This window comes from Ictidomys tridecemlineatus, chromosome 11 (assembly GCF_052094955.1).
Source record: "Ictidomys tridecemlineatus isolate mIctTri1 chromosome 11, mIctTri1.hap1, whole genome shotgun sequence".
Lineage (NCBI taxonomy): Eukaryota > Metazoa > Chordata > Mammalia > Rodentia > Sciuridae > Ictidomys > Ictidomys tridecemlineatus.
Window position 1 is genome coordinate 80,315,558 of NC_135487.1, and position 24,867 is coordinate 80,340,424.

The 24,867-nt window shown below is 33.2% G+C and overlaps 1 protein-coding gene across 1 annotated transcript in view; it reads right to left on the reverse strand.

Annotated features, from left to right (window-relative positions):
* Dpyd (dihydropyrimidine dehydrogenase) overlaps window positions 1-24,867 on the reverse strand; it is a 778,600-nt gene that overhangs the window by 464,854 nt on the left and 288,879 nt on the right. Inside the window, exon 9 of the mRNA XM_078026796.1 lies at window positions 750-857. Coding sequence (XP_077882922.1) covers window positions 750-857 — 108 coding nt within the window. The remainder of the gene's footprint in view (window positions 1-749; window positions 858-24,867) is intronic.

Below are 24,867 nucleotides of genomic sequence, written 5' to 3' on the forward strand. Positions count from 1 at the left end.
ATACAGTTCTTTAGAGGAGGAAGAAAGTGGAGATGGGGCACATCTTTAGATGTAAACTTCCCCATAATTATTTAATATAGAAGTTTCTTGCCTTTTTAAATGTTGAGAGAAAGGTACAAGTTCCTATCATTTCCACAAGTAATTAGATGAAGGAATAGCTCAGAAGTCTGTTGCTCAGACTTCTTCAAATATATGTTTAATGGATTGAGATCATGTGGTTCTGGAGAAAATTCTTCAGCTTTTTATCAACAAGACAATAAGTATAGTGGAGCCAGAGCAAAGCATGGTCTCACCTCAAGCTGTTCTTGGAATGTGTGAAGGGAAAGGGAGTCTGTCAAAATGTTTAGCTTTAACTTTGTAAAATTATAAAAGTTCAAGAAGAGGCTTTGACACTTTTACTTTCATAGATGTTAAGATACATCCTATTTTTTAAAAGTCCTCCAACTAAAGCTCTCTCCATATCTTTCAATGTTTGTTAAGGCCTTTTCACTTTGAATAATTTTTGTGATGCAATTTAGATGTATACATCATACAACAAAAAGTCCTTATTTTAGTGTTTTCCTGAAAGAATAGAAAAATAGATAATTCTGGCACACAATAGTATCAGGCTTTAAACTTTATGCAAGTACTATATATTCAAGGGTCTATCTGAGATCTAAACAATTTTCTACCAAGCTCAGATTCAATATAAATTTATGATACTTAAAACAATACAGACAATGTCAAGAATAATAAACAATATGTCATACCTGGTTTACTGCCTTTGGCTACAAGAGGCAAAAAGTCTTTGGATGTGTAAAACCCCTGGTCCTGTGTAAGGCCTTCGAAGATGTGATCTTTATTGGGTTCTGGCAAACCTAATTAATAAAGTTTATAAAATATCATTAGCAGTGACTTTTGCAACCATATATTAAAAGAAACAATAAAAGAAAGAAAAAGACTATTATCATTGAAATGATGTTGTTCTCAGAGAAAAAAGTTCATAAACAAATCAACATAAAAATGTGCATAACACAATCTAATGGACTCTAGATTATAGCTTTAATATAAAACAAAGCATTAATTCAATTTACCTATGTGCATATACCAATGGATACTGTGTTGGTATATGTACACATATACATATTATCTATAGTATTGGGAAAGTCAGGTTATGATAATTTCTCATGTCATAAATCAAACTGAGTTTAAGATATATCAAAGTACTAAGAGTTTTGAAAATACATAACAAAAGCTAAATAAAACTGTGCATACATATTTATATAATTCCTAAATAAATTAGATCATTCTAAGAAATAATTGGAAGAAAAAAAGCCCAAAAGAAAAATATGTATTCTAACCATAAAAATTCAGTCATTCCTACCTGCATTTCAAAAATTTTATAAAAAAATTAAAAGGCAAATGATTAATAAAAAGTATGTTAACAAATAAAATATCATTGATATTCATAAAAGTTTTTCATTATTAACAACACATTAATTTTCTACCAAATATATAAAGTATGATGAAACTGAGAGGACAAATATATAAACAGATCTTAAGCAATGAAAATATTAAACTCTATTAGACATTAAAGAAATATAAATTTTAAAAGCAGCTATGATTTCCTTAATAAAAAGTAAAAGATTTTCAAACTTTACACTAAGGGTACAAAGAGATCATCTCATACTCTTTTGGTATAAATATACATTGGTACTCATTTTCTAGAAAATAATTTCGAATATATTCTAAGAAAACATAATTATATGTAAATATGGTTTAATATATAAAAAGAATTTAAAAAGAAAATGAGATGAGAGAATATTAGAATTTCAACTTAATGAGTAGATAAGTTTTATTTTTAAAAAGAAAGTCAACAAAACCCAAAACCATTATTAATATGAATATTTGAGAATATGATACAAATTATAGTTCAAAATATATCACTGAAACAGAGAGGCTGGGGTTGTGGCTCAGTAGCAGAGTGATTGCCTAGCATTTGTGGGGCACTAGGTTCGATTCTCAGCACCACATATAAATAAATGAGTGAAATAAAGGCCTATCAACAACGAAAATATATATATTTAAAAAATTAGAAGAGAAAACTGTATACACTATAATTCATATTTTGTAAAAAACAAATGTATAAACTATGTAATCTGAATAGTGATTACTTATGATGATGGAATTATGGAATTCAATTTTTTAATTTATTTTATGAGTTTTCTACAGCATGCATTTGTCAAATACATACGTTACTAAAATTTTTAAAATCAAATGATAGCAGACTCAAATTGCTTTCAAAATATAAACAATGCAAATATCACCACAATCACTCCATGTTACAGAAGTGGGAAAATACTTCAATTCCATAGACTTGGGGAAACACAGTTTAGTTTAATAAAATTGTCCAAAACTCATACTACTAATGGCTTATTTTAGAGAGGGAAAGCTCATTTTATAATTAAATGTAGTTGCTGGTGGACACAGAGTAATAAGGCCTAAGGATGACTTTGGTCATGTAAGATGAGGAAGGTGCTATAACTGATCCAAAGCGAAAGGTTCTTGTGTGTGTGTAACCAGGTATAAACCACTGCTGTCTCTTCAAATCACACCAAACATTTTTTTTCCCTAACATCTCTCCATTTCTTCCCTCAAAAGATGTTTTTCTAGATTACTTTAAGTTGTTTTGTTTTAAATATTTCTTTAATTATCTGGGAAGGTCAGATAAGTCATGTGACTTGCCTTGCCTTGGTTTCTGTATATATGAAATAAAGATAAGACTTTCTTCATTTTCCAACATAAAGTGATATTCCTTAGGTCTACTGGAAACACACACATTATTATTCAAAGGTGTAGAGATGGATATCATTATTTTTGAAAACCTGGGTGAAAGAGAGTTTAAAAATAGTGGAATATGTACTTGAAGACTCACTAATGACAAAATCATTTATCTCGAAAGGTATTAAAACATGAATATAGCTTAAGCTATACTTGATTAGTCAAAAGGGTACACTTGATTAGTCAAGCCAACATGTACATATGCTACGTATTAAGATGTGAGTATCTAAATCTCCCACCTCTACTTACTTCACTACAGAGATGACATACTTTCTATACACTTCATGTAAAAGTACCAAGGAAAAAGAAAAATAACCTCAAGTGCTATACAATTTCAAGATGATGTGATAAGCAAAACCCTACAAGGAAGATCAAAAATAAGGCACAGAGAATGTAAGTGGCATCTCACACACACAACTAGTCACAGTTACAGCAGAGAGGGAGCGTTACATCTGTAATTATTTTCTACGCCCACCTCCAAAATAACTGTTATCTGGAGAACTGCAATATATCCTCATTAAATATATCACTGGAACCAGAAAATGACTTTTTTCTCTCACGCAGTGATTATTTCCCAAGAAAAATGCATTGATCAAATGTATTTTTTTTTCACTTGTATCAAGACCCTGAGAAGTACTCCTGAGTTTCCTATTAATTTCACTCTATCAGGCATATGTCACTATAATGGATTTAACATTTACTGGGTCAGATTCTAACCATGAATGATTAAAAGGACACTGGTTAGATGTTTCGGACCTATGGATGTTGATTTAATGGAGGAAAAATGAGCCAGTAACTGGACAGGCTCATTATGGTTATGTTATCCCTGCAGCCTGCTTAGCCACACACCACGTTTGTTTCTCTCACTCAAAGAGACCTAAATTCTATGGAACCCTTCCCTCCCACCTTCCTAAGAGGTCATTCTTTGTGCCCTAGGACACTACATTGGAAGCTCTCCTCATGGAAACTTTAGTGAACGACTATCTATGATTCTGTGGGGTAATCAGGAGCAGTGTCTCTGTCACCAGACAAACTTTGGAATGCAACCTTCCTCTCCCATTTGCCTGCTCTCCTGTGGAGTTGGTTTTGTCAGTCTGACAAAGCTGTAGTACTCAGTTACTCAATCAAATAGTAATCTAGATGTTGCTATGGAGGCCTTTTTAGATATGTTTAAAATCTATAGTCCATCAACTTTAATGAAATACTATCTCAATAATTAGGAGGGCCTTGTCTAATCAGTCAAAAAGGCTTAAAAATAAAACTGAGATTTCCCTAAGAAATAAATTCTGTTTCAAGACTGTAACATCAGCTCCTATATAAGAGTATCCAGTTTTGTGGTTTACCACAGAGTTTTGAGCTTTTAATCTCTCATAATTCCATTAGACAATTCTCTCAAAGAAGTCATATCTATCTATCCATTCATCTATCCATCTATCCATCAATCCTACTGTCTCTGTTTTTCCAGAGAATGCTAAACTTGAGTTCCTTAATCTCTTCCCTCTCTTACTACTTCATGTACTTTCATAAATGAATTATTATCTCTAAGGAGATAATAACTTTATAATTATACTTTTAAAATTTCAAAATATAATCATTATAATTCTGTCACAGATGTGAGATTTAAGGAGAAATATATACATATGTGTGTTTATAAGTACAATTCATACATATTTAATTAATGTTATATATGTGTATATACTTATAGGTATGTATATGAGTATATGTAAATATAAGTAATTGAGACCTGAACACAAGGAAGGCTAAATAATCATTAGCTAGTAAGGTAGCTTTATTTATTCTGTAGTTTATCAATTCTTTAAAATGTCACATCCCATGACAAGAAAACAATAAAGCTTAAATCAAAGTAAAGTATTAAACCTTAGTAAATTTAAATAAAGTTCTACAAAGAAAGAAAAATGAAGCAACCTGAAGTGAAATGTGAAAGATAATGAAACTTACAAATACCCATCTATCAAACATAGACTTCCCTGAGAGTAGGTGGCATATTAATAAATAAGGTATATGTCTATACTAGAATGATTTCAAAATGACACTTAAATGACTTTTTAATTCACCTTTCAGTGGGAAGAAGTGAGCTTGTGAATAAAGAAGAATTGACAACGATTTCACAAACAAAACAGCTCACACTATAAATGTGTGGTGTTCTTTGTCTTTCAAAAAGGCTAGGTAGAATTTTTATTCTCTTAAAATAGTTACTGAAGTTTTTGGTGTTTCAGCATGTACTTATACAAAGGAACCTCCTCTTAAGACTTATTGAGAAATGGTAATTGTCAAGCTCTCCAAAAAAGAAGGAAAGAAAATCCTGTTTGCATTACAGAATGTTTTCTTTAACATTAGTAACCAATAAGCTCAACTTCACATGCCTGATAGGTACAAATTCATACACACTAACTCATTTGAATTCTCAAAATACCTCTATAACACAACTAATGTCATTAGATCCCCATTTTAAATATGAGGAAATTGAGGCATATAGAAATTAAATAACCTTGCTGAGGGCCCCAGAACAATTTCTAATCTGGATGATCTAGATAGCTGTACAACTTATGTTTTAACTTCAAAATGTTACCTCTTCATGTATGGTTGTAACTAAGACTTATTATAATGTGATTCTACAAAACTAGTGAAATCCAAATTAATCATTCCTCATCCATGTGTTCAGTTTCACTGTTAGGCACAGACTGTGTCTGCTACCAGATTCCAATCTAGTGGTAGAAAAAAGATTGGCTTCATCTCTTGGCTGCATTTTTGTGTGCAATTATTTTCTCTAGCAAAACTCCTTTCTGAAATGTTTTCATTCTTAAGTGCATTCCCCTTGGGTATCTGTTGGTTATTTTTCAATATTTGATATTCTTTGAAAAATGTATCCCTGCTTTGTTTCCAAAGCACCTCCCTCTGGAGCAACTACAGAATAAATAACAGCACTGCACATAGTAAACTATTTCCTTGTGCTCACATCAAGTTTTACAGAACTTCAATTAACATTAACAAGATATTAAATATTCTATTACATATTATATCTAGAAGGAATAAAGGAAGAATAAGCTTTTAAGGATTAGCCTTCACAGCTGTGGTAGGACATGTATAAGAATTACTCAGATTCCATAATGTCTGCTTCTATTATTTCACTGGGTCATTTATTCAGTGTTAATTGAATTGAGCAAGCATTTATGTGGCCTCTTGTTCTTGAAGGCTTCCACTTGAATGACAGCTAAGCCATCATGGGAAAGACAGTCATTAGAGAGACCTGTCTGTAGAGACTGCCTCACAAATCCCACAGAGGAGGAGACAGCACAGACCACTGAGAAACTGCCTCAGGATTCTGGCACAAGACTACAGCTGACAGAGATGGCTGGTGCTCCAGTACTGAGTGCTCTCCACAGCCTCATCAGTTCTCCATACTTCACATGGGAAGAAGTTCAGTAAGATTTTAGTAGACAGACAAAACACCACAGATTACATGACTACTCTCAAGTTGACTAGATGAAAACAGCAAAATATAGCTGATAGGAAATGTCATACTTTTTTTCATATTTCAAAATATTCTTGGACCCAAGATCTTACTTTTGTTAGACCAGGACGCAAGAAAAGACAACTGACTCCAATTAAAATCAAATTAAAGCAAGCTTATTATTTCGACCGGCCGGACTGCCTTTTCCTCCCAAAACGGCAGGAACAAGACAGCAGTCCCAGCTTTCCTACAGCCCAGCTTTATAGCCCAGAAAGTTACACAAAAGGGGGGTTACAGATAACAGAACTCTGACAAGCATTACACTAATGGTAGTTTACATTTTTTGCTGGCCCCAACATCAGAATTTATGAAGACCATTAGAGCCTCAGAGAGGGTCGTTGTCTGGCCAGGGAAGGCCAATATTTATGAGGTGTCACTAAAGTTTCAGAGAGGGCTGCTATCTGGTCAGAGAGCCAGGCATGGGTGAGTTCAAGGCATGGGCAGGCATTCCAAGCAGGTTCAGAATTTGCAGTAATTTATAGTAAAGCCGAAATTAGCTTTTCATGGCTTTGTGGTGAGAGGGATCCCAATTTAATAAAAGATCAGGTTGGGTTTATCACTTTCTTTATTTTCTTTTTGAATAATCATACAATATTTGTATTTATTGATGGAATAAAGTATCAGAATTCAATGTGCAATGATCAAATTGGTGTAACTGGCATTTCTGTTTCTTCAAGTATTATCCTTTCTTTTTTTCTTTTCTTTTTTTAAATTATTAAGTACTATCCTTTCAATTAGGGATATTCAACATCATCTCATCTCCTCTACTTAATCTAAATGTATAATAAATTGTAGGCCATACTTATACTACTATGATACAGAACATGAGAAACAATTCCCCTAGCTATATTTTAGGATCTGCTATTCAACTTCTCTCTGTTCCTACCTTTAAACCTTCCTAGCCTCTAATGACCTCTGTTCTACTAAGATCTTAATTGCTTCTCAAAGCAAACACAAACAATATTGCAATTAACAACAAACCATTAGGATGGCTGTATAAGATGTTCAAATATAACTGTAAAATTATAAATAAATGAACATATATTTATACATGTATTAGGAAAGATTCATATATCAAACTCAAGTTGGGATTACAACATGGAAGTAAAACAATCCTTTTAAGGGCATACATGTTCCACAATTCCATGAAAGAATACAAAATTTTTCACAGTCACATATGAAACACTTATATGACTTAAAGGATTTATATTTTTCTTCCAAATGACAATGTGCCATATGGGTTATCATTCTAGGATCCATATATTGATTAGAAAGAGAACAGATCAATATTGCTGTATTGTGATTTCTTTTTCAATAAAACTTGTCTTCTCCTTGACACCCTATTGTAATATGGTTCTGAGTGTTCAGACTGAATTCAAAATAATGAAGTGATTCAATATGACACATATGAAATTAGATCACCATGCATCACAATAATATTCATTTCATTGATTTTTCAAATCCCTATTAAACATCTGTTTCATGGAACTTCTGGCTAGTCTCTTTCTCTCAATGTGGCCACACACATTAATTGTGCATATCACACAATTGGTTAGAGCATAACAGGATAAAGACTTTTAGAAAAACATTATTAATGGAGTTACCACTTCAAACCCATAATTTTTTCCCATTACACAAGGTATTTCTGTACAGAAACATGTACCAATAATTAAGTCCAGAATCAAGTGGAGTACTGAGCTTCTTATACAATTTAAAAAATCTTATAGATGCTGAACTAAAGACTTGGTTTTGTATTATATTTTAAAAAACAGAGAAATGTACAAAGCACTGGAGCAGAGAATAAAATAGCCAAAGGTGATTATTTTTATAAAGTTAAGAACAAATGTATTTCAATTAGCTTTCATACTTCATGTAGAAAATATACAGAAATTCTATCATAACAATGTGACTTTGTACATATAGGTATAAAAAAAGATATAAACATAATAACACAGCAAAGTATTTACAAGTACAGATACATATGAAATAAATTGAATATGAGTCTATTTTACTTTTCTGACAAATTATTTCTATACTCAGGATTGATCTCACTTTAGTTTTATCTATAGAACATATGAGATAATCAAATAAACTAACTCTTTGGGAAAAAATAAAAAATGAAGTATTTTTTTTCTTTATACATTTGTAGCATTCTAATTTTCTTATAACTAGCATAGTTATTTTAATAATTAAAATTTAATTTTAACATAAACATTAGGTCTATTAAAAATCCTTTTCCTAGAATAGATACTTTAATGTAATTTAGATATCTGCCACAAAATTATACTTAGTCCTTTGATTTTTGGTGTTATTTATTAAAGTGTGCTTTGTCTCCTGGGCCTTTTATCTTTTATTTCCCACCCTTCTTTTTTTTTCCTTCTCTCTCTTTCTCTCTCATTTGGCTTTTTCTACAAAACAATTTCCTTAAATTTTAACCCCCACATTGTGAAGTGAGGGTAAGCTACTACGCAAACAATAGGCCTCAGGCAAAGGTTTTCTCTTAATGACTGAAGTTCTTAGATGGTGCTAGGAAATTACTATTTAGGACTGTGTAAGTATACTATATTCCAAAGTAAAGAAATCATTAATAATAAAATACTAAAAGGAACAGTTATATTACAAAATAAATCTACCAGGCTTACAAAGAAAACAAATTTGCAACAGCCACCTGCTGTGGAGATGAGGCAGTAATCTCAACAGCAGGAAATAAAAGGGAAGAGAGGAGAAAAATACAAAAGCACAGACATTAAAAAAGTAATTAAAACACTTATCTCCATCGACATACATAAGGAAAAAACCCTCAACCAACCACCTAAAAACATACTCTATTGAACCGCACAGCAGGAAGCAACATTAAAGCTGCCACCATAAACACACATTCTGCAGAAGGAAGAAGACCCCTTTAAAAATGTAATCTCAAAAGTATTACTAATGTGTTAATCACCAGTAAATGTACCACACATTTGTTCTATTGTATTAGTTACTTTCGCAAAGGTATTTTTAAAATTGTACCTCTATATTTTTTATTCAAATGAATTCTTAAATACAGGCACTGGTACCCTCTTTATTTGTAACTGTTCTAGTGAGTTCTGCAATAATATTGTGAGACTTAAGTATTCTCTATATGAAAAACTTTATGTAATAATTTTTAACATAATGTGGATTTAGATAATGTATTTAAATGGTTTCCCTTAAAGCAAAACTAATTTTTGCTATAGTGCTGCAATAAAATAAGGTGAAACCCAATGCGATAGTTGGTGCGATGTACTAAAACTGAAATGAAAGCTAAAAATCATTCTGAATTACCAAAGTATGCTCTGGCCTTCAGAATCTGCAAAGGGAAACAATGTAAGCCTGAGGAAGGGAGCCAGTGGCAGGCTGTAAAATAAAGATCAGGTGTCAAATGAACTTGGTGACTTTCAGCTGCTGGAACTTGCTTTCTGAATCTATGTGATTGTCCAGGCAATGAGACCTTTTCTAATGGACTCTGGACTCTCTCGCTTATATAGTTGTAAATTCAAACCCAACACATTAAACCTGAAACCTCAGTTTCCTCACCTTTAAAATAAAACTTCATATTCTCATAGAATTCATAGGCGGGCAAGTAAGCATATTGTAGCTCTGTACTGTTGAAACAATTTTATATGTAGAAAATAATTCATGAGTATAGATATTGGTCATGCCACCCTGCAATTCTTTTATCTTATGATGATATTCATCACTTAGTGTCATTTCAATTACCCATTTTTCTCTTATACCTTAAATAATAAATTTCTGTGCAAATTTCTTTTCTCTTACTCTAAATCATTACTGTAATTTTATAAAATTTTCCAAGAAAATACTTATCTCAAGAGATATTATGAGAAATATATATAAGAAAAATACTAAATTATTTCCATGATTAAATATATTCAAAATGCACTTCACCATATTGTTACATAAGAGACCTGAAATGAGAATACTTTGGTAGGAGTTCGTAACATTCCACAGGATAATGCTTTTCCAAAAGACATTCTTGATGGCATATGTGGGCAATAATTCCAGAAACTGTGGTTAACTTTCTTGAACTTTAGTTTGCTCATTAACAACATAGGTAAATTATCTAGAAATAGAATTCTTAATCTTGTCTGGGTTTTTCAGAGAATCTAAAAAGTATAAGTATGAATTTTCTTGTGCATGTTCATAGGAGGCCCATGATTTTTCGTTACATTCTCTGAGGGCCCATGACTCAAACATTTCCCCAACTCTAAGACTAAATCCATTAACAACAGACCAAGTGTCATTCCAAGTGCACAGAGTGTGGTTGTAAATGTCAAAATGTGAAGTATTTATAAATACCTGACAATCACAGCATACCATGAATGGAGTTTATGCAGAATTCAAAAGTATAAGAGGCCTAGTATAAGGAGAAGCAATCAGACATAAATATGTTACCATCACTATTTCACAAAATCTAGCTGTGTAACCTTTAATAGCCAGTTATTTAGCTTTAACTCTTAATTTCCTTGTCTATAAAACCTACCCTGTGGGGAGATTAATTGAGATAATGTATCTCAATAATATGATTATTGTTTAACACAATGACTAACATATGGAAAATTCTAATAAATAAACTAATTTTATGTATGTTAAAATTTAAAATTCTATAATTTACATATTTATGTCTTCCTTGATATTTTTTTCTTCCTTGATACTTAAAACAACAACCTTAACAACAGGCACTTTTAAAAATTTGGCCCCAATTGAAATCTTCTTAAATCCTGGCAATGATCATATAAAACTTGGTAGATTCGATGTATAAATCATTACTTATATAGTTCCATTTTATGAAACAAAAATATAGTCTGTCACATTCAACTTTTAGATTTGGATACCTGTTGTGATTTTTTTTTTTAAGAAAGAGGATTAAGATAAGTTCGAAATAGAAATCTTAGCTGCTTATTTAACCACTTGGCCATTAATACTTATTGAGTGCCTACTGTGTATGCTAGACAACATGTTAGGCTCTGGAACGTAGGATAAATATGTCCATTCTAGTATAATAGAGAAAGGAATATGGAATGGAATCAACGTGTAGAATGGAGTAAGATACATGCTAGGAGAAAGGGCTGTACTAAGTGTTATAGGAGCTGTTACAAAGAGCACTAAGCCTGGACCAGATACAACCACTCAAGCTGAATCCTGAAGATGAAAGTCTATAGTTGCAGAAAAAGGGGAAGAAGACCAGCATGTTCAAGGCATGAAGGAGTATGAGTTCAGACTGACTAGAATTAGGGTACAGACAGAGGAGATGATAGGGGGTAATGGGAAATAGAAAAATGTGAAACTTAATAGATGGGCAGAACCCTGACCTTGAAGGGCTATTCCAGTCACACCAGAGTGCTTGGGTTTTATGCTGAGGAGACATTTCAGGAAACAAGATATTCAGCTCTATATTTAGCGAGGATGAATGAGCAGTGGTGAACAGAACTGATGCGCAGTCAGTGAGAATGGAAGGAGTAGATCATGTAAAGGGATGCAAATCCAGATGAAAGAAATGTTGAGAGCCACAGTTTAGTCAGAATGACACCTGGCATTTTTGCCAGAGGGAATGGTTGAAAGGTGACCCTGCTCTGGGAATAGGGTGGCTCCAGGATTAGGGTGTATCCTGCTGGGATTAGGGCGGATTCTGCTGCATCCAGCACCTGCTACTTTGGAGTTCCGGTTGAGTTCTTTCGGGGTTCTGGGAGAATTGGCCGGTGGAGCCAGGTGGAGGCAGTGTGTTCCCAGGAAGTGTGTGTAGAGTGCCAGTGAGAGTTCGGGAATAAAGGTTGGTATTTGAACCTACAAGGCTGTGTAGCGGCTCGGTTATTTTGTGCCCAACCAGACTGCAGCAAAGAAAACTGTACTTCTTGGCCTGGATTATTAGTAGTGGCCACTAGCATGGCATTGCAGGCATGTCTACAGCCCCAGTATATGCACAACTTACCTTCCTGGGGCAATAATTAAACTAAAAGATAAGTCATTTAAATTATGATGTTTATGTTAAACACGATATTAAGGTGTGAAATGCTGATTTCGAATGGCAAAGTCAAAACTGAGTCTTAATTCTTTGTTTTGGTGAGTTTCACAAATGACATGCTTGACTGTGGCTCAGTATAATGGAAGAGGGGAAGATTCCAGGGGAACACTGTTGTTTTGTTTTGTATGTATGGAGCTTAAGAAACCACACCAAAGCTAAGGGGGGGAAGAGGAAGAGGAGTTAAAATGGATATTGTTTTAGTCAGATTTTTTGCTGCTGTGACTAAAAGAACCAACCAGAATAACTGTAGAGGAGGAAAGGTTTATTTGAGGGCTTATGGTTTCAGAGATCTCAGTCCATAATTGGCTGAATCCTTTCTCAGAGCTCCAGGTGAGGCTGAACCTCATGGTGTAAGAATGTGGCATAGAGAAACAGCTTACATGGTGATCAGGAAGCAGAAAGAGACTCCACTCACCAGATACAAATATAAAGCCCATAGCCATGTCCCCAATGAAACCTTCCTCCAGCCACACCCCACCTGCCTCCAATTCCCACTCAGTTAATCCCATCAGGGAGCACACCACTGATTGGGTTAGGTCTATGACCCAATCATTTCTCCTCCAAACCTTCTTGCATTGTCTTACATGTGAGCTTTTGGGGGACACCACATCTAAACCATAACAGATTTATTGAATAGGGATTAATCAGAAAGAAGAGTAGCAAAGAGTGTTAAGAGGCCAAGAGAAGAAAATATCCATTCAAAATTTCATGTCTGAAGAAGAAAATTAGAAACAATTTTTAAAGTAGCTTGTACGTAAAACATATACTCTAAATCATAAAGAAAGAAATGCTTAAAAAAACACTTTTGATTTTAGATTTCATCTTTCTTGATTTTTTTTAAGTACTGGGAATTGAACTCTGGGACACTTTACCACTGCACTAAAGCCTCAGCCCTTTTTTTATTTTATTTTTTACTCTGAAATAGGGTCTCGTTAAGTTGCTTAGGACCTCACTAAGTTGTTGAAGCTGGCCTCTAGCTTGCCATACTCCTGACTCAGCCTCCCAAATCACTGGGATTACAGGCATGTCCCACCACACCTGGCTCATATTTATTGATTTTTAAGTATACCACATAACTACTAACCTATAATCAATTTTAGAAATAATATAACCAAAGCAGATTTGTTGAACTTTTAAACAGAGCAAGTCCGCCTTCTGTGTCTGTGGTTTCTGTATCTGTAGATTCAACTAATCATGAACAAAAATTATTATTTTTTTCTAAATTGCTTTTGTATTGAACATTTAAAGACATTTTTATTATCATTCCCTCAATAATGCAGCTGTTTAATGTATTTACATAATGTTCACATTTTATTAGGTATTGTGTATAATGTAGAAATGATTTAAAGAGTATGAGATGGTGTGTGCAGATTAAAATGCTATGTTTATTTGAGAGTTTTACATAAGATTATAGACTTTAGTGTCTACAGAGTGTCCTGGACCCAATCCCCCAAGAATACCTAGGAACAACTACATTGGTAACTATGAACAACAATTTAAATGAGGCAAATTGAAGTGTACAGGGGAATCCTATAATGATAGCCATACCAGAAAGCACACTAGTGTGAACATCAGCCAAAGTTTGGAAAAAAAAGTTTTACCAGAGAGAAAAAGTCACACACCTTCCTTGGAATCTGTGTTAATGGAGAATATATTTCCAATAGTGCATTTTCTTATAAATAAGAATTAGTCAATAATGACAACTCCACAATAATTAAATTCTGATGGCTAATAGGACATACACACACACACACACACACACACACACACACACACACACACACACACACAACTTAGCGAGAATAATATATGTTTGATTAAAAACAACTATCAGAACATCTTTTCTCATACCTTTAAAGAAAGCATCAAACTGAAACTTTAAAAAAGGAAAGTGTTATTTCTCCTCTAAAAATTCAAGTCAAGTCTTCTAGACAGGAAAACTAGGAGGTCAAGGTGGCGACACGTAGGTTTGCTTAGTCCCTCACTTACTAGCCTTATGATGTGCAGTGTAGCAGCATACTACCCTTGCCCTGGCTTTCTCACCTGTAACATGAAGATTTTAGCATCTACTGCCTTCAGCTGTTTTGAAGACTCTGTATAATAACACATTTATACAGAAATGAAAAAATTAATTAATGTTAATGGAAAAGTTGGAGCATATTACACAGGCAAGTAGTATATGCTTCTCTTTTCCCAGACTTAGGAAAAGTAGCTTATAGTGAGCAGCATGGTGGATAAATTAGGGAGATCAAATTTAGATCCTGGGTTACTCTTTGGAAACTAGTTAGATTCCTTATGAGGTACATAATATGTACTTATTCAGGAATTAAATTATACTCAAAAGTACCTCAATCACTCTAACCATAGTACATAGAGCATACATTTGACATTATCAATAAAAATCTCTCAATTTTAAGTTAGCATACAGTAATAAATTACTTCCCAAATGCCTTTGCTGAAGTAATAAACAGAGCATTCAAGCTCCCCCCTACCCCCACCTCCACCCCACCCCAGTTTATGATTTCTATTCTGATCTTTCATTTTAGGAACTTGCTATTTTGTCAGTGTTTTCTACAGATTATAAAGGAAAAGAGAATCTAGAAGGTATTTTCACCAGTAAGCATCTCAAATACAAGTTTGACCTGATAAAAAGTTCATTAATATATATTTTAATAATTTCCATGCATAAGTGTTTGATTACATAAAAAGTAGTTCTAGTATATTTGAGCCCCACTGCAACTCTATGGATAGATATCTTTATGCCCATTTCTGGATAAGCATACTGAGGATCAAGCACCAAAATAAGTTTTCTAAAATCTCACAGCTTATGAGTGGCAAAGTCAGATTTCAACCTACTAAAATGCTTAAATCTAGTGGCTCTTTCCACCATTCCACAAAATATATATCAGTGCAACATATAATCTGTATTCTTAGGGAGAAAAAGGAACATTAAACTAGTTGAAAATTTGTCATGCAATGATCTGTAGTGCCTTAAATTTTCTGAATCTTAATTCAGTATTTTTACTCACAATAAAGAAAAAAAAGGCTTTAAAGATTAGTAAGTAATTATTCACATATCATCCCACCTACACTACATTTTCAAATGATTTGGGATAAACTATGCCTACTTAAACTTAAATTATATCTTGTAACAGTATCTTCGAAGCACTGTTCATTTGTTTAAAGCATGGATCTACAATGACAAACCTATCATCAATTCATTTTGATGAAAGGGTAATAATTAAAGCATTATTTTCCTTCTTTCACTGCAAATCATTTGACCTATGTTAAATCAAGTATCAAATTTTCATTCATTATTTCTACACGAAGGCTTTTGCCAGCTCAAAAATGTATAAATCTTCATTTGTCAAACCTAAACTATACCTGTTCCAGTTGCTATTAGGGCTCATAGCTCATATCCCCTAAAAACAGCAAAATACTGTCAAGTTACGCAACCTCCCCAAGAGCCTCAGATGGCCCATGGAATCAATAATATTTGTAACTTCTAAGTGCATGGTTAAGGAGAACAGAAGGCAAGCGCTGTCCTCGTTAACCACATTGAGCTGTGATTCTACAGCTGACTCCCTTGAGTGGCCTGTGATCAATTTTAATCTCCTGACCAAGAATAAAAGAATGCAGACTCTTGATTCTGGATTCATCTAGAAAGGAGATTATGGATCTATATGTCTGTGGTGGGAATGAAAAATTTAATTCAACTGGCATTCCAAGGAAGAATGCAACTGAAGTATCATTCCTCCTCATTATCATTACCGCTTCCAGGTCCTCTATTGACATAACTAAATATTGAAAAATGCATATACAATGAGTTAAAAAGCGAACATATCCGTGTGGGCTTATGATCATGGAAATACAGGAAAGACCCCTTAGTGACTTATTTTATTGCTACATGGTTCAGGATGAAATCAGTTTCTCCACCTCACATTTCTTTATAAAGAGTACAATTTTGTGCCAAATTTTTTCATGTAAAATTCTTAATGTTTTACAGCAATTAAAGAAGGTAGCATTACTCAAATCACAATTAACTGTTTCCAAAATGCATATATACCTATACATTAGTGTATTGGGGGGTTTTAAAATCCAAATTGACTGTAATGTCAGAGAAAAGATCACTAATTTAAGTATGCTTTGTTATCTCTAACTAAGACCATGTCTCTGTATATACACATAGACACAAATGATAATGCACATTCATGAGTACACATATAATATTATTTTTCTATAAACATTTAAAATAATGTTTCATTATTACAAGGAAATTGTATTTAAATTGTCCAAGGAATTTTCAGGGACAGTCCAGGCTACTGTCATTTAAAAATTCTGTAATTACTAAGAAATAGCTTTCTCAATCCATGTAAGTTCCCAACTCCATGTCATCCACATCATAAACACAACAAATACTTATTGAGCATTCACAACATATCATGTACTATGCCAGACAAAAACAGCACAGTGGTGACAAGCAGGGACTCTGGGGCCAGAGCTTTAGTTGGATTCCTGACTTGGCTCTTTCCAGCAGTGTAATCTTGAGCAAGTTAATTTACCACCTTTTTCCACAGGTCATTCTATAAAATAAGTATAAGATCCTTAAAAGCACTGAGCTTATTGGGGTTTTACTAATGATTAAATGAGAAAATATTGTCAAGCCTAGAAGTTTTGTGTACCAAGGCTCACTAAATAGATGTTAGCTATAGTACAATGTAACCTGCTTCACTCATTCATTCCTTCATAAACATTCATAAAGTGATCCAGGTGTTGCAAGAACTGTGTTAAAAAACATTCTGACCTTGCCAAGTTGTTTAATTTCTGGGAATCGCCATCTCATTTGCAAAATTAGAATCCTAATATTTATCTTGGAGAACTGCTATGAGGATCAAATGATATTAATTAGTTAAAGTGCCTGTCATATCACCGAATATATATGGGGGATGCCAACAAATGTTTATTAAATAATAAATAAAAAATGAGTGAATCAATAGATGGATGGATATGGATAGTGTTAAGGCAGAAAAGAGATGAGTGAATCAATTGGCTATTAGATCAAAGCACAAACTGATGGTTAAAACTTAAATATCACTAAATTTAAAAACTAAAGTCTAACAGGTAAAAAGTTTTCATATAAAATCCTGGAAAATCCTATTTCCTCCAAAATATAAATCAGCATCCAGTGAAAATGTAAAAGACATATTTCTATATTTCTTTCACAAGAGCTGGCTTATTTCTTCTGATTAATCATGTGACAGGTTTGTATAGTTCAAAAAACTCAAATTTGGCAGGAATGGTCAAAACTAATAAGGCAAGTTATGGGGCTATTTACCAGGCAGGATGATTTATTTTATGACTTCATTTGAAGACACTAGATGTAGCCCTCAAAAAAAATTGATCAGTTTGAAAGTTTTTGAAAAGAAAACAAAACATAAAAATGGAAATCATTTGGACATTTTAATTTTTTTAAAAAAATGACTCTGCTTCAAACAACAGAAAAAAATTAGTAATTGAATCTGTTTCTCTAGGCAGATTTTAGTAATCAAAATTATATTTATTCTGTCTCACAATGAATATTCATCAGATAGTTAAACAATATTGATTTGAAAGTACAGTATATTTTCACCTGTCCAGTGTGCCAATCCAGTTCAATGTACTCTCAGACAATTAGTTTTAATGAGCTGTCACAGATGAAGATAATATCATCAGCTGTTCAGTTTTTTTCAAAGGTAATATCATGCCAAATTAAGAGACAAAATGAGAAAGAAACTAGTATTATACCAGCATCTTTAATGATAAAGAAAAAAGATAATGGTGAATATCAAACCTTACAAACTAGTAAAGAGAAATAGGTTCAAGCATAGAACACCAAAAGCCAAGCATAGTTCAGACCAGCCCAATAGAAAAGAAAGTGAGAAAGAGGGAAAGACAGTAGGATTTAGAGCACTTCTTGTACACTGACAGATTCAAAGAGGCTTTTATGGAAGTGATATCATTTGTTTAAAAAAATGTTTCTGTAGTTGTATATGGATAGAATACCTGTATTTTATTTGTTCATTTTTATGTGGTGTTAAGGATCAAACCCAATTCCTCACACATACTAGGCAAGCGCTCTCCCTCTGAGCTACAGCCACAGCCCCAGTGATATCATTTATATTTAGATATTTTAAATATCTTTAAAGTACTACCCTATCAGACAAAAAAAGCTGCTAGAAATTTATTCATGGAAATTCCAAGTTACATATGAAACTCACGTGCCTTAAGGCCAGGCTTTAGATATGTTTGTACGTGTAAATGCATATATGACATACACGTACACACACATACACAACTACAGGTACACAAGATCTGAATCAATCATCTGTCTATATGAGTGTACATGTTTTAGCAGTATTTCTTGATAATGCAAATAGTGTAACTTTATCAAAATATAAGTCAATTGATTGACTAATAAAAGTCAAACAGCTCAAAAGCCACTCATAACAAAAGGAAGGTATAGCTGCTTCTTGCCTTCTTAGATCCTGTTCTCTCCCAAAACCTTCTGTCAGGATAGAAATCACTAAGAATCCTTGACTTCCATTATCTGAGGTCGTTTAAAACACTAAGACACATGTGGGATAAGCCAACTACCATGTCAGCCTGCTTTAGCTAATTGAGTAGTTCTCTACCAAGTTATTTATAGCTGATGTATTTCCTGATTGATCAGTGCTCATGTTCTGCTGATAATTTAATATTAAATATCATCCCTACATTCTATTCAAATTAAAGTGAACTCGGGGATGAGAAGCAAGTAAATATTTTCTTAGCTAATTTGGCAACAGGTGGGGTGAGGTGAGGTAAGACAGAAGTAACAGAAATAAAAAAATGCAAATATTCTTCCTTTCTTCAGTTCTAAATACTTAACAAAATCTCAGAAGCACATCTATTTTTCACAGACTCCTGGAGTCCCCCTCTTACAAAGAAGTAAATATTCCCATAGCTTTCTTGTAAACGTGACTTTCAAGCATTAGTTTATGACTACAAAAAGTATGAATGGCTCATCTAAAATCCAGGCCACCATGCCAGATAGTAAGGTTACATCCTATTTCCATAGAACCTACTGCATTTATATTGTGTTAAGTAGAACGGGAAAAATAGAGCAACTTAATATTGTGTTGCTTCCCTTAATTCAGCATAGAAATGCAATATGAAATTGTCTCTGTAGAGTTTCATTTCACATGATAAAAAAACAAAAAGCATCTGATCAATAAACAGAAAATCAAGTTACATGTTCCCGCTAGGTTACGCTAACAAGGATTAATCTCAGGAATGTTGGTGCATGCCTAATTTTGTAGCTTTTAATCCTCTCACACCAGTGGGTCTAAAATACTTGCTGTTAGCACTAATGTAAAAAGAATTAATATTTTACATATGGCTATCCACTTCACTCAAATGAAGGGGTTAATAATAAAATAAGCCTTGAAGGATGTAAATGATGCCTCCCATGTGGCTGGAAAGTAGCTCAAGTGTTATTCATTTAAAATTATTAACGTATAGAAACATTATTATCTCTGCAGTTAATGTGTACCTCACTGAATATCTCATGGTCTGTGACAATTAAGGAAGGTAGCATCCTTAATGAAGTTATTAAACATATATAATTTATTAAGCAGCAAAGCAAACAGTAACTTTAATTTTGGCTTTAACACATCTTTAATTTTAACTATAATAATTATATGCAAAATGTCTTGCAAGACTACAGGACAGATTATGCCATGTTGAAGGGTTTGGTTATTCTACCCCTCACTCTCAGGACCGAGTCTTGAACAAGAGTGGCAGTATGCCTGAAGTTTCCTTTCCATGAGCATGTGCTTATATGAAACACAGAGATGATCAAGGTCAAGACTGTACTATTAGAGCATTTTTACATTGGGTCTTATGATTCTGACTTCAAAAATTGACTTTTGGATTAAAGAATCTGGAGTCAATGTTATTAATCAGATTTTCATTGCTATCTTAAACAGTGATATGTGAAATTTTAGAGTAAAAATTTTGAAACTACTTCTTTCTCTGTTTCTTTCTTCTCATCCATTAATTCCTTTATCCTTACAAAAAATTGTTATAAAGAAGCCTTCCTATGATAGGTACTATTCTATTTTGGCAAAGAAATATTTTCTAATTTTTTAAAAATCATATACTAATTTAATGTAAAATGTATTTGCACTGTAAAAAAAAACAACTGCAATTTCAGTTTTCCATAGTCAACAGAGTTTAAGTCTAAAAATCCTCTTTCCTAAGGAAACTATTTTATGTCTTGTTAATATGAGGGAACAAATTCTTTGTGTGCTCACAGAAATCAATTACTACCTCTATGAAAATGATTAGGGAGTGTAGGTATGTCATTAAAATCATTAACAAATTCTTTTTCATTATTTATTCTCTGTGAATACAACATTTATTGTCTGAAATACATAAATTTTGGGGTGATTTTGATCACAAAAAATTAGACAGCATGTAAATATGTTAGCATGTAAAATTCATAAAAATCAGAAATTTATTGCTCAAAGTTCTGGAGGAAAAGTCTGAGACTAAGGCAACAGCAGCTTTGGTGACTGGTGAGGACCAGTTCTTCATTGATGGCACCTGCTATGTGTCCTCAGATGGTAAAAAGGCATGCAGGCTCCCTAAGATCTCTATTATAAGGGCACTAATTGATATAGGATGGTGAGGCTCTCATGACTTAATCACCTCTCAAAGACCCTTACCTCTTAATATTGCACAGGAGATTAGTTTCAACATATGGGTATTTTGCAGGGACACAAATACTGAGAACAAGGACTATACAATTTCTCATTTTGAATAAGCTAAGGCAGATGTGGTGAACATTTTTCATTATGTAGCAGGTCAAAGCAAAGGATGAGGCACCTGGGGAGGAGGACTCTTCTCCATGACAAAGTGGAGGAATGTGTTCTGAGGAGTGCTGATGATAATTTTCAAAATTCCTATTTCCTAATGCCTCATCTGCCAACATATGCCTTAATCTGTTCATATGTTTAATATGTGAGTGTTATACACTAATTAAATACAATTGCAAAGAGCTACAATATGAAAAGAACATATATTTAATAGAATGAAGTCTCCATTGTAGATTTCTATGCACAAAGGATATGGTACAGCAATATGATAAATAACATTGGGTATCATTGCACATCAGTATCAACAATTAGTAAAGGCACAAGTATAGAAAAGAGAATAAAACTAGATTCCTTGAATATGCAGAGCATATTTTCAGAGTCAGAAGCTACAGAAGTGGTTGCTACATTATATTATTTTCCTTTGGGCATACATTTAGTAGTATAATTGTCTTTGAATTTCCTATACTAGGCCATCCTTTTCTCTATCTGATTAAAGAACCAGGGAGGCCTAGATGTCATCACGTAATCCCAGCAGTATCCCTGATGGAAATCATAGCCAGATAACTGATAAATAGAATTTTATACAGCAGCCACTGTAGTTCCACTCCTCATATTGGAATATGGTGATTTTAAACTTAATAACTATTTAGAACTGGGGAACAAAGTTGAGCAAATTATGCTATGTGCATGCATGAATATACCACTGTGCATTCCAACTTTATATATAAATGCATGAATAAATGACCAAAAATAGATGTTTTTAAATGTTCAAGACAAATTTTTAAAGTTTAGATAAGTTTTAAAATAAGATCTGACAAACAATATGCCCACAAGAAATGTATGTCATTGTTAAACTAGGTTAATTTCAGAAGACTTTATTTTAAAAGAAATAATTGCAAAGTTGTGGGCAAGGCATCAAGAAACTACAAGATATCTCTCGTAGAGACTTTGAGCTGTAAGAATTACTCAGTCCTCTGTTGGATAACCTAAACATTTTTCATTCAGGGTTTTCTGTGGTCAAGTTTTCCTTAATGGATGTTTTAGCATATGACATTTAGAAGACAGTGAAGTTATTTCGCCCATATGTTCAAGAGAATAAAACTCAACATAAATACCTTTTATAAAACCAAAGATAACTGCAGTTAAAATATAGTGCAAAGATAACTAGTCCCTAGAAAGGCATCATGTTTCTGGATTTGTATAGCTAGCTACTGACTGAGCTCAGATGCTGATCCAGTCATTTAATTGTCAGTCTACCTCATTATCATGAATACTCACCAAAATAAAATTAAGTGTACATCCCCCTGATCACTAAAATACATGTTCTTCAACATCTATATTTTAAATCATGTTTATGTGTAAATATTCAGGATTATTTAAGGTCACAGGTAGAAGAACTCTGGTATACTACCAAATCTCACTTCCTAATTTTTAGTGTTGAGAAAACTGAAGGCTAAAATTTTCAAATTCTAAACTATTATAATCAAGTTAATTGCAAAGCTGATACTTCCAAATTCAAAAATCAATGTTGTTCCTATATTTCTATATTCAAAGCTGGCTGTTATTTATGCCTTAATTTTTCCTTAGGATTCAGGTTTTTAAAAACCTACAGCCATATCTAGTTTTCCATACATGCCTAGAAGACATACTTTAGAATAATAAACTCTGCAATACTTTTTTGAATAATACTGTAGATGATGCTTCCAGTTGGGGCACCTTTAAATATCTACATTAAAGTGCTCTTGTGGATAAAAAGACAAGTAAGACATGATTCTTGTATAAGCAAGAAAAACTCATAAATCTATACATCCTGAGTCTAACTGCTTATTGAACATATCCTACTAGTTGGAGATGTTCACATCAAATTCAAGATGTCCAAAAATTTGATACTTTATCTTTTTCCATAAAGTCATTATTGCTCCTCCATTTCCTCTACACAGGAAGATTATTTAGCATTCAACATACATTTATAGAGAACCTACTTTGAGCAACACACTATGCTGATGCTGGGAATCTAGGTTGACCAATGGTGAAGTGATTCTTACCTTTGCAAAAAACATGAAAAAAAATGTCTAGTGCAACATATACAACTACCCAGATCAACAAGTAGACAACTGGGAGCTAACACATCTTCCTCTGCATCAAGTCTCATTTCTATAAAATCCTCAATTCTTACTGTTTTCAATGAATAATCTCTCAACTTCCTCAATCTCACTGTTGTAGGTGAGGTTCCTATTATTTCTATCTTGGTTGACCAAAAAAAAAAAAAAATTCCAAATTGATCTTCCTGCTTCTCAGTTTTCTTTGTTGGACTCATTCCCCAATCATGATAGTAGACACATTTTTTTTTAACACAGAAAATTTCAAATATAAAAGACCAGGGGCTGACCTTTCCTTAGCATAGACCATAGGGCTTTTCATCATTTGCACACTTGCCTCATCACCTCCATCCCATTTCCAATTACACTTCATGTCCAATAAGCCAATTTGAATCCCACTGTATAGCGCCCTAACCACAGCATTCCCTCGCTATTCCTGCATTAACCTCTCTTCCTCCTTTCCCCACCTAACTCTTACATTGTCTTTTAGGAAAAAATGATAAATCACCTCTTCTGGGGAGATTCCCAGGCAAGCTTCACCCCCTACCTCAAACTAAGACAAAATACTCCTACTCTGAGTGACTCCTCTTTATTGTCCTCACATTCCATGTTGGTGCCTATTTTCTTGGTCTTTGAAAATTAACTTTAATTATTAGTTTCTTATTTTTGGTCTGTAAACTCCATAAGGACAAGTTCCTGCTTTGTTCTTCTCTATATTCTTTTGGCCTAGTAAATAGTAAATATTTGAAGAATATTGTCCAATGAGGAATGGTAAATTTAATTTTATTTGTTCAATTTTCATTTACTGTCATACTTTTCAGATTGGGTTGCATACATTGAATGAATCATCCTTTTTAACATACAAGGATACAACTGTAATTTTAGGATAATGAGATTGAAAATTATTCTAAGTCAAGAAGAAAATTCCTATTCAAAATATTATCTTTTTAAGACAGGATTAGGATTTCATTCAGAGACCAGAGGGACAAAAAAGAGATGCTGGGTACTTACTTATTGTTCACTTAATTATTCATACAAACTACTTGGCTGCTTTACTAAAATGAAGATTTCCAAGCAAATTGATAATATGAATCTAAGAAAGGCAAATATTAATAACCATTTCTACTCTTATATCTGCTCAAATTATTTAAATGCTTAGGTAACTGTGATTACATAAAAAATGGAGAACTAATTCTTACAAAAAAAACAGAAAATATATATCCTAAATGAATAATCTGTACAATACTAACTAACACAATAATTGTAATTTTCACTTTCAATTGTTAGTACTATGGACAGAAAAAAAAGTCTGAAGAATAAATATTCCTTTATTGCACTGAAATTCCTAAGTGTATTAAATAAGAGATTTGTTCTATATTAAATAAGACTATGAAAATATTCCCTTCTTTCCTCTCTCCCTTTGTCTCTCTCTTTTAGCTTATCTCTCTTGCATCATCC